The 11,640-nt window shown below is 41.9% G+C and overlaps 1 protein-coding gene across 5 annotated transcripts in view; it reads right to left on the bottom strand.

The window, feature by feature from the left end:
- Window positions 1–803: 803 nt before the first annotated feature.
- SLC4A1AP (solute carrier family 4 member 1 adaptor protein) overlaps window positions 804–11,640 on the bottom strand; it is a 34,318-nt gene continuing 23,481 nt past the window's right edge. The window contains exons 9-14 of one of the 5 annotated variants that reach the window (XM_084828538.1): window positions 10,128–10,239; window positions 9,562–9,787; window positions 7,907–7,996; window positions 7,227–7,285; window positions 5,114–5,186; window positions 2,096–2,417 (exon numbers count right to left, since the gene is read on the bottom strand). In XM_084828538.1, coding sequence (XP_084684664.1) covers window positions 2,368–2,417; window positions 5,114–5,186; window positions 7,227–7,285; window positions 7,907–7,996; window positions 9,562–9,787; window positions 10,128–10,239 — 610 coding nt within the window. In that variant the 3' untranslated portion in view covers window positions 2,096–2,367. The other 4 variants (XR_014786893.1, XM_084828540.1, XM_084828539.1 and 1 more) reach the window with 4 other exon arrangements.

Here is an 11,640-nt window from a genome sequence, read left to right as displayed (position 1 = left end):
TACCTAGTTTTCGCTGGAAGCATTATATTGACATTTTCTTTCACTATTTAGTTTGTAAGAGACTTCTAGACACAATGAATGCCCACAATTATGTGGAAATTCAGATTTAAAGCTACTAATAGAAAGGGGTGGTAGGAGTCATGTAATAAACATTTAAAGTGGTTGAAGCATGCTACTTTCAGCTGTGTTAAATGGTCCTGCAATTCTAGTTTGCAATTGTAGCAATAAAAGTCTGGATTAATTGGGGATGCAGGAACATGAATTTGTGAAAGTTCCTTTCAGTTTGGGTCAGCTGCAGCTCTTCTGCTAACAGTCCTAAGATTCCATCTTTGGGAACAAAGGGCAAGGCACCCTTTCATAGTGACCCATATCTATGGAACATCTTATGCTCCCTGATCTGTCATAGGTCCAAGATTCATTGTTTTAAGATGACAAATGCCACTATCCATGGAAATCTTAACTTCTAAATTTGGGTCATGTGTCTTATATTTTAGATTTGTATTAATGATTAGGTGCATTTATTACAAACATGTGCCCAGCCGTTTTTGGACACTATATATATTTTAAAAATGAAATGTCTAAATGAGCACTTACCACTTTAAAAAAGAAAAAACCTTCCTTACACAAACAACCTACTAAAAAACAGTTAATTGCATTGGATGAGAAGTTGTATGGATGGATGAAGATTCATTAAGCATGCCTCCCACCTTGGTTGGCTTCAGGCAATTTTGAATAAATAAAAAATGCAAATGAGGCATATTCATAGTGACCAGTTTTCTACACATGGTAAAAAATCGCAAACAGTGGATTGGTTCATTTTACTTTCCAACAATATACTACCTGACAATCAATATATCTATACGTACCCACACACATCCCTTAGTTATTACAAGAACCTATGGATCTCTATTCCCTGCCCCTGGTTTGGTTTCCCCATTGAGTTTTATTTATATCCTTTTCTCAGACAGAATCCTAATCAGTTCTGTAGCCTAAATATACTGACAGATTTATTAACATTGTTAACACAAATTCTGAAATACAACCTGCTATAGATCAAGTCACCTGGAACTATTACTGGCTGTAGCTCTCCCAAACTCTCAGGCAGAAGCTCATGCCCAGAGATATTTTACTGGAAATGCTGAGGATTGAACCTGGGACATTATATATGCAAAGCATATGCTCCTCCCCTTAGCTATAGACTTTCCCCCCCAAACATTCCAAGGTATTTATTTACTACATTTTATATCCCATCTTTCCTCCAAAGAACTACTAAATATTATGGACTTTGCCCCCTACTGCACGGTGTGAATTGGGTATATAAATACAACTGGCCAAGCCATGAATGTATTAGCAAAGAAAGAAAGGAAGAAAACCTTCACAGGATAGGTTCTCACAAAATAAGGTATAAAGGGAGGATAACTACAATGCAACATGGCCTGGGTTTTAGTGGCTCCATCTGGAGGCTACTGTCTGCAGTCATGCTTTTGAGGGAATCTGGAACTGGGGCAGCGTTTGCATGCACAGAGACCCTACTGTAAATCAGCTACGTACATGTATCAAAATATACTGATGTAAGATTGTCCTGTATGACAATCTACACATGTGCCACAATGTGTGAAGCAACCCTCAGACCTGGTTTGCATGATCAACGCAGCTTAAACAAACCATGGCGGCCTGTTTAAGCAGTGGCCTGTGCCAGGCACCACTTGTCTAATTACTTGCCTGGGCACGGCTTGTTGTGTGGTCCAAACCCAGGCAGCATGGCTTGTTGGAGGGGGAAGCAACCCTCAAATAAACTGACAACAGGCCATGGGTTATTTGAGGGTTGTTTCCCCCTCAAACAAGTCATGTCACCTGGGTTTGGATGACACAACAAGCCATGCCCAGGTGGGTAATTAGGCAATTGGAACATGGCATGTGTTGCAACTTAAACAAGCCACTGTGGTTTGTTTAAGCTATGGTGAGTGGGCGAACCAAACCAAACCTTAATGGACTTCTTGGCTAAACAAAAGTTTAACCCTGGGCCTCTTCCATGTCCTATTCCCCTCCTCTTCACCACCCTCACACACACAAATACTATCAATGGAAACAAAAGCATTAGGCATGTTAGGTTTTTTTAATTGTAGAAAACCAGCCATAATTTCAGTTTGTAAATACATCATTCTCACTACTATATACATTTTGATGCACAATATACACAAATTTACATCTACTCAGGAAAGTAGTGTTTGTGGACAAGGCTCAGGAAACATTAAAAGGAGTTAAAAAGAACAAAACAGTTTGTTGCTTGCCATTTCAGTGGAGTCTTCTACCTGTACCGATTATTCCGCCACAGTCCCTTTACTTCCCCAAACCAGCATCTGAAGTTTAATAGCCATATTTTGCATTCAGATGAGTTCTGCCATCACCACTCTGACCTGCTTGACAAAGGGGAAAAGTGAGTTTTTTTGTTTTTACTTCTACTTATGCCATAAAAACTATACATAGGGAATAGACACAGACAGGCAGCAAGATAGTCGCAGAGACTTTGGACACTACAAAAACTAGCCTTCTTTTGATACGGAACTGATATAAATTGGCAGTGTGGAAGTGAACGATTTATTTATTATTATTATTAAATTTATTAATCGCCCATCTGGCTGGTCACCCAGCCACTCTGGGCGATGTACAGCATACAATAAAAGAGTTTAAAACAATAAAATTCTACAATAAAAACATTTTCTAAAATACCCTAACCCACCCCAAATGCCTGCCTGAACAACCATGTTTTTAATGCATGACGGAAGCTCATTAAAGAGGGGGCATGACGGAGTTCCCTAGGGAGGGAGTTCCACAGAGTGGGGGCCACCACAGAAAAGGCCCTCTCCCTCATTCCCACCAGTCTAGCTGTCCTGGCTGATGGGACAGAGAGAAGGCCATCTGAGGCTGATCTTGTTAAGCGGCCTGTCTGGTGCTGCTGGAGGCACTCCTTAAGATAGGCTGGGCCGGAACCATATAGGGTTTAGAGGTCAAAACCAACACCTTGAATTTGGCCCGGAAAACAACTGGTAACCAGTGCAACTCCTTCAGCACTGGAGTGATGTGATCTCGCCGGCGGCTGCCTTTAATCAGGCGAGCCGCCGCGTTCTGTACCAGCTGCAGCTTCCAAACAGTCTTCAAGGGTAACCCCACGTAGAGCGCATTACAGTAGTCTAAACGAGAGGAGACCAGGGCATGTACTACCGATGGGAGCAGATGGTCGGGAAGGAAGGGGCGCAGCTGCAGTATCAGATGGAGTTGATACAGCGCTGTCCGGCTCACAGCTGACACCTGAGCCTCCATGGACAGCTGGGAGTCCAAAATGACCCCCAGGCTGTGGACCTGGTCTTTCAAGGGTAGCTGTACCCCATTCAACACCAGGTCAACATCCCCTAGCCTCCTCTTGTCTCCCACCAAAAGTACCTCGGTCTTGTCAGGGTTCAGCTTCAGCTTATTCCTCCCCATCCAGCCACTCACCGTCTCCAGACATTTGGACAGGGATTCTACGGCCAACCTTGGTGAAGATTTGAATGAGAGGTAGAGCTGTGTGTCATCCGCATATTGATGACACTGCACCCCAAACCTCCTGATGATAGCCCCCAGCGGCTTCACATAGATATTAAATAGCATCGGGGAGAGGATGGAACCCTGTGGCACCCCAGAAGTGAGTGGCCACGGGTCCGAAACCTCCTCTCCCAGTGCTACACTCTGGTACCTGCCGGAGAGGAAGGACCGGAACCACCGCAATACGGTGTCTCCAATGCCCAACCCCTCCAGGCGGTCCAGGATGAGCACAGGGTAAAGGTTTTCCTGATGCAAGGTTCAGTAGAGGCATAATATTATGGCTATGCCACAGCCCAAAGACCACGGCTAGCAGAGGGACATGGAGATTTATCTAGAAGAGATTTGCTGGACATCGTTCAGGTGTGACCCATTTATGGTGGATGAAGTAGATATTTTACAAGGTTATTTGTCAACAATTATTTTGCAGTTCTTTTTAGACAATCTTATGGATCAGTAGTAACTGGTTAAATAATAGGACATAAGAGGGCCAGAGTTAAATTGACAGTTTTCACAATGGAGGAAAGTAAAATGGGTGACCCTCCAAGGATTTGTACTGGAACTGGTACTATTTATCCTATTAGTAATGGGATCTGAGCTGGCTGACTATCCAGGAACAATTAGGGTTATGGTAGAAAACTCTGAAAAAATGTCATCTTAGGACCACTTCATACACCCTGTCTTAGGTGAACAGCCAAGAGATCTTTAAATGTACACCTGCAATATCAAGTATGAATGAGACAAACATCTAAGCACAATAATCTAAACTCTATCCAGCTGGCTTCAGACCTGGTTTGGAGACCAAAATGGCCTTGCTTGCACTGGTGGATTACCTTCCCTGGGAGAATATAGGGCTAGCACGATCCTGGTGATTCTCCTGGCCCTTGCAGTAGCTTTTAATACCACTGACCATGGCTGAGTTAGGAGTTGGAGGCACTAGTTTTCATGCTTGCCTGTTGGGGAGATCCCAGAAGATGGTGTTGGGGGAAATGTTGTTCCACCCCATAGGATTTGGCCAATATGATGTAAAGCTCACTCATATCTCCCATAGTTTTTGATATCTACACAAATTCACTGAGAGAGGTCATCTGGAGATTGGATGACACTCTATTACTTCTTTGCAGCAGAGCCGGTATAGTGATTGAAGCCATGTGTCAGGCCCAGCTCCCTTGAAACACCAGCAACCAAACACAAAGAAACTGCAAACTCCTTTATTTCAGCAGGACACAAACCAGGCACCCCCCACTAGCGCGGTTCTTATCGGCTCATTTAAGCTGCAGTATGAGCCAATGATGATATGTTGTTTGCTCTATGTTCCAACTAAGTCAAGCTAAGTAGAATTAGAAATTGTATAGCGCAGCAGCATCTAGGCCATATTGCACAATACATAAGATGATCAAGCAGCCATCTCTAGGTTTCCTTCAGTTCATGCATAAAAGCATCCTTTTCTTAGCATCTCAGGTCCCACGACTTCCCATGGTCTTAATGCAGGTCAAATTTGATAAAGTAGGCTAACTCTACCCCTATACATTACCTTCAGGTGGCATCCAGACACAGTAGTCTGGATCATCTTCTGGATAGTTTGAGGACAGAGTGTGCTGTTGAACCTGCAGGATACAATATAAGTTGTTTTGATAAGTATAGGGAATGAGTGAGCCCAAGGCAAGAACAGATAATGGAGAATCAAGTAACTAACACATCAACACAATTGGCTGGTTCATATGCAGTGCCAAACTATAGTTTGGAATTGGTTTTTAATTACAGTTTGCAGGCAACATGTTGTATAAATTGTGGTTTGCAGGCATGCTCCTGGTGGTTCTGCATGGACCTGTGGCCCGATTAGAGTTCACCCAGAGAAGAGCCTTCAGTCTGGTAGCTCCGTTTCTATGGAACGTCCTGCCCCTGGAGGTCAGAGAGGCACCAAGACTGGGTTGTTTTCGTCGCCTCCTGAAAACATCTTTATTACTTGATTACTTGACTAATCAGCTACAGCTTTTATTGGTATTCAGTTTTTTAAAATAACACATATTTAATATGGTGTTTTATTCTTTTACCTTTTATTGTTCACTGCTCTGGAATCTGTTTAGATATGGACCAGTATATAAATGTTGTAAATAAAATAAATAAATAAGATATTGACAGGGCTTGGATGACACGCAGCAGCTTGTTGTGAGTTATTTAACCCAACACAAGCTGTGGTACCTATGCACACCTGGTTGCAGATGCAACCCCTGCTCAGGGGTTGTTGTGTTGTACAAACCCGTGGAGCATGGGTTATGCAAGGGTTAAACATAACCCTAAAACAGACCATCGGTTATGTGAGAGTTGTTTAACTGTCACATACCCCACGCTTGCTGGGTTCGCACAACATGACAAATCTCGAGTGGGGACTGCATATTCAAAATGGCAGCCCCCCCCCCCCCCCTCACCGCAGGTTGAATAACCCACAGTGGGCTGTCATGTTGTGTGAACAGCCTCACTGTTTAAGAAAGCTATAGTTTTCCCAGTTTGGATGCAACACCAAAGTATAGTTTTGCTGCAAACTAGGAGGTTGGGGAGTGCATGAAGCGAGGAGAAGGGAGCATGTTAATCTGAAGCTTGCTTATATAACACCATTCATGTGAACCATGCTCCCCCTGCTATATGTATGTATGTATTTATGTATGTATATATATGCATGCATGCATGCATATGTATATGTATATATGATGGCCAAAGCTGGCTTACTTTTCTTCTATTAGACTGCGTTATGTGTCACTAAAATGCTCATCCTGGATGAGTCTTTTAGTATTAAGGTTTTATTAAAACTTGGCTTTTGATTTGGGTGAGATTTCTCTGTTCAAAGAAAAAAAATTGGGTGGATATCTTGACAGCATAAACTCAAATTGTTTTAGACTGATTCTAATCTGTTTTACAATAGGATTGTAAACTGCCCTGAGGGCCTGTTTGGGCCTAAACATGGGGTATAAACTCGACCCCCCCCCAAAAAAAACTTTCCTAAATGATAATATTTTCAATTTTGCATGGATCAGAGTGCAAAATTGTCTCAGACTTTCTAAAGTGGATAATTTCTGGCTAGACAAAACATAAAAGGTTTATAAAAGCAAACCACATGGTTATATTTGTTGCTGTAGTGGAGAATCTATTCTTCCTCCTCTCACTTACATTTTATTTATATAGAAAAGGAAAGATACTATATCCATTGGCACATAGTACTGGGGGGCATAAGACACCAGATAATGTTTCACTGCAACTTTGCAAAAAGTCGTTGACAAGCCTGTTCATCTCACAACAGATAGGCAGACAGCTGCACATAATTTCTCTATCACTGCCTGCAATTTCCATAAGGTGAGAAAGTTAATGCTTTGGCAGGTTTTATCAAAACCAAGGTATCTGGATTATAATGAAGCTGTATAGCTTCTTGTAACTTTTATGAGCAGTTCTATCATTTCCAAAATATCAGCATATACCTCCTTTCAGTAACCATGACTGTATCTCATCCACCAACAGCAGGACACTACAGAATCAGACCGAGACAGAGAGAAAAATGCCAATATCAGCCATTCTCTTTTACAAACCAATAAACAAGGAATTCAATAAACTAATCAGAGCAACTTCTTGTTTCTCTGGTAGCTTTTCCAACTCACCCTACTACTTGCACTGTTAGATTCCTTATTCTTGGGCTTTTCTGCAGGCTTTTCAGATGCTAAAAAATAGTGGGAAAAACTAGATTAATACTATTAAACTTTAATTCTTTAGGGAAACTAGTCAAACAAATGCAAGGCAAATAAATCCTGTATGTAAGAAGAACGTTGGCCAGGGAGCTGTTAAATGAAGCCCTGTGGCTCCTCTGTCTCTTGACCCCCAAAGTACACATATCCCAGCCCTTTGGGTATATCTCAGATAACATATTCTCAGGAGGAAAAAGTAGCAGTACAATACTAAATCAAGCACATAATTTTTCTCTCTTGATCATAAAAAGCTTGAATTTCTAGGTAAGTGCCCAGTATTATAAGGGAACCATTAAAAATTATGTTTTCATCTATCCACCTCCTAAATTTTTTCTTTAATGTAAAGGATTCACATGTTTAAAATATAATTTAAAAAAAAGCACTTTTCCATGTTTTATATACAAGTGAACCTGAGACACTCATCTTCCTGCTTTCTTATACTGTAACATATTAAGAGAGTTGAAAGCTATTTTTCCTGGCAGTTATGCAATATAGCAGCATTTGGGTTATCCATTTTTCTCGAGTGCTCATGAAACACACTGCCTGCTATGTTAGGATCAGGCTGCTTAACAGATAAGTTCCACAACAGTGCTCACTATGTGGCTTCTTTTGCAGTTTATTCACTGGGGGGCAGCATTCTGGTGCTACTGCATCTTTGTTCAAAGGTTCAAATTGAGCCCCAGTTCCTATAAAAGTAAAGAAGAAACCCAGAAATTTAGCTAATCAGATCTCTTGATGTCTTAGTCACATTAAGTGACTAAGTAACCAGTAACATTAAGGCCTAGAGAAATTGTGACAAGTCAACATTAAGCTGCTTTTTCTTTTTCTAAAGTAGAGCAGTTCTATATCGTAAGACAGGGATGGGCAGAAAGTAGATCTCCAGATGTTTGGACTTCAACTCACTGCATTCCTGACCATTGGCCATGCTGGCAGGGGGTTCCGGGAGTTGAAGTCCAAAATATCTGGAGATCTATCTTCTCCCCACTCCTGTTTTAAGAGGTTTTACTGAGTGAAATCAGTTCTTAATACATTGTTTTAACAGCAGCATTTCTACAATACACAGCAGTAATGCTACAAAATGCCACAGGGGATCAGAGATGTTCAGGGAGCCCCAAGTCAGTAAAGTAGAGAGCAAAAACCTAGGTTAAGCCAGGCCACTGAAGATACAGCACTCACACCAGAGGGATCACAAGAGGGCACAAATGAGCTCTGTTTCCCTCTCGGCATGTGCTCAGGCACTATCAGACCATTATGAGAAATGAAAGGACTATGCATACTTCCCATAACAATCGCACCCCCCATAACAGTTTAGTGCAGTGCTTTTATGTGCAACCAAAGGAAGAGTAGAAGAGGGCTCCGTTAAGTCCTATAGTAATCTTTTGGTGTGAAGTTGCTTTGGTCACTAGACTGAACTTAAAGTTACTATTTCTAAGAACATTTACCTTGAAATTTAGGACAACAATATGCACTAGGTTACTATTGTAGAATCACTGTTATATGTAGATGTCCAGGAAACAACTGGAAACTTGGTATTTTGGATAAATTAAAAAAAGACTCTCACATGGAATATTCCTATTCACAGTGATCTTAAAACTTTAAAAATGGTAATGTTGCTACACTTCTTAGTTCTTCATAGCCTAGCCTACATACACTAATAGTAACTTCAACTATTTGAGGGACTGGACAGAGCAGGCTTCAGTTTCTATTAGTAGACACCTCAGAAACTGTCTGAAATGTCATGGGTGTGTGCATGCAACAGCCATTTCCACAATCAGTCGCACAACTAGTGCCTGTACACTAGCTGCAAGCCACAGAGAACACTCTCAACAGGTGATGTTGGCATATACATGCTAGCTACTGGCCAGCTGGAGAAGGGAGCTTGTTAAGGTTGGGTGGGGTGGTGGGGAGAGAGAGAATGAATTAATATGGGACACCTACCACCCACTCCCCCTTCTTCCCTCCAAAACACCTATGTTCAGCAGGTTTCTGGATCAATTTGTCCCCCCAAACCTAGGCCATTTAGTCCAAAAAGGTGTGAAAGAAATTTTCCTCCATCTATGCGAATCTCTATACCACCTCAGACTTCTGTGCTGCTCTTTCAAAATCCTGGCTGGGATTTTCATAGGTACTTAAGGAAATGCATACAACTAAACATAATGGTTGTCAGGAAGAGTACAAATAAAAAAAATCTTAATACTTTTAGAGCCTCAATTAAAATGCAGTAGAACTGAAATGTGAAAGAGTGATTAACCATCATGAATGAAGTCCATGTCCTGATTGCTGGGAGAATAAGAACTGGTAGGGAAATTCTCTTGTTTAACCATTTCTTGTAGCGCAGATTCCATCTGTGGATTCTGTGTTCTTTGATTTGCACTCTTCATTTCTACCACCTCCTCTTCCTCTTCCTCTTCCTCCGGTCCCTCATCTTTCATCTTTAATAGGTTTACAGGTATATCTGGACGCTTCACTGGCAACTTCTGTGTGCCAAACAAAAATTACAATGAAAGTTGTTATATATCAGCTGACATTGATAAATAAGAAACATAATACTCCGTGCTATGAGACAATGTGCTTTTGGAACAGGAATAGTAAGTGCTCATTGGACTTCTACAAACATCTAGAAACAAAAATAGTCTCTCTAAACAAGTTGAAGGCTGAACTGTTCCTGTAGGAAGTATGTGGTTCCTATGGTAAACAGGACTGATGTGATCGAGTTAACACTGAATCCCCAGCTCAACGAATCTGACTTCTAAGTACAGTCAAGTGTGCCTGAAGTGCTTCCACAATGTGAGATTTAATCCCGTCCTTGTAACTTACCCCTACAGTCCCGGTTTTCAGTCTGAATTTGCTTCCCCCTTTCATGGCACCAAACAGGGGTAAAGTTAGCTTTTTAGGCTTGTTTTGTGTTTCCAGTTCTTGACTCCCAAGCCTACAGAAGATGAAAAAAATGAATAGAAAGTACACACAAAGCTTCAGTATCAAACCTTGAAAGACCAGCACTAAAACTACTGCAACACTCTGGTTTTCATGAGGGAAGCCCACATTTAAAATCCCACTCAATTGCCAAGCTCACAGGGAGGCTTTGGGGCAAGTCACAATTCAGTTCATCAGGGAAAGACTACAGAGCTGTACACTTCCCCCATCCCCTTTCAAGCATAACTCCAGTCTACCCTGCCATTCAGGGTTATGGGGTTAAGGGTTAGATTGGGTCTGCCATTAACCATGATTAATGCTAACCATGGTTACATCTGAAGAAGAACTTGAACCAGTTGTTGTGAAGGGGCTTGCGTAACTCAGTGAAGCCATAAGCTGTGCCATGCAGGGCCACCCAAGACAGACAGGTCATGGCGGAGAGTTTTGACAGAATGTGGTCCGCTGGAGAAGGAAATGGCAACCCACTCCAGTATTCTTGCCAAGAAAACCCCATGGAACGTATCACAAGGCTCAAAGATATGATGCCGGAAGAAGAGCCCCTCAGTCGGAAGGTGTCCAATATACTACTGGGGAAGAGCAGAGGGAATTTCCAAGTAGCGCCAGAAAGAGTGAAGCGGCTGGGCCAAAGCCGAAAGGACACTCAGCTGTGGATGTATCTGGTGGTGAAAAGAAAATCCGATGCTGTAAAGAACGATATTGTTTAGGAACCTGAAATGTAAGATCAATGAATCAAAGTAAGCTGGAGGTGGTCAAACATGAGATGGGGCAAGATTGAACATCGACTCCTTGGGACTCAGCGAACTAAAATGGAGAAGCATGGGCGAATTTAATTCAGGTGACCATTATATCCACTACTGTGGGCAAGAATCCCTTAGAAGAAATGGAGTAGCACTCATAGTCAACAAAAGGGTGGGAAAAGCAGTACTGGGGTACAATCTCAAAAACGATAGAATGATCTCAGTACGAATCCAAGGCAAACCATTCAACATCACAGTAATTCAAGTCTATGTCCCAACCACTGAAGCTGAAGAAGCTGAGGTTGACTGATTGACTATGAAGACCTACAAGACCTTCTAGAACTAACACCAAAACAAGATGTCCTCTTCATCATAGGGGATTGGAATGCTAAAGTAGGAAGTCAAGAAATCACCAGGATTAACAGGCAAGCATGGCCTTGGTGTACAAAATGAAGCAGGACAAAGCCTAATAGAGTTTTGCCAAGAGAACACGCTGATCATAGCAAACACTCTTTTCCAGCAGCACAAGAGGCGACTCTACATATGGACATCACCAGATGGTCAATATCGAAATCAGATTGATTATGTACTTTGCAGCCAAAGATGCAGAAGCTCTATACAGTCAGTAAAAACAAGACCTGGAGCTGACTGTGGCTCAG

This window comes from Heloderma suspectum, chromosome 1, assembly GCF_057233095.1.
Source record: "Heloderma suspectum isolate Gila_16-S chromosome 1, 16-S_ref, whole genome shotgun sequence".
Lineage (NCBI taxonomy): Eukaryota > Metazoa > Chordata > Lepidosauria > Squamata > Helodermatidae > Heloderma > Heloderma suspectum.
The sequence above is the reverse complement of the archived record's forward strand: the minus strand, read 5'-3'. Positions and strand labels throughout refer to the sequence as shown.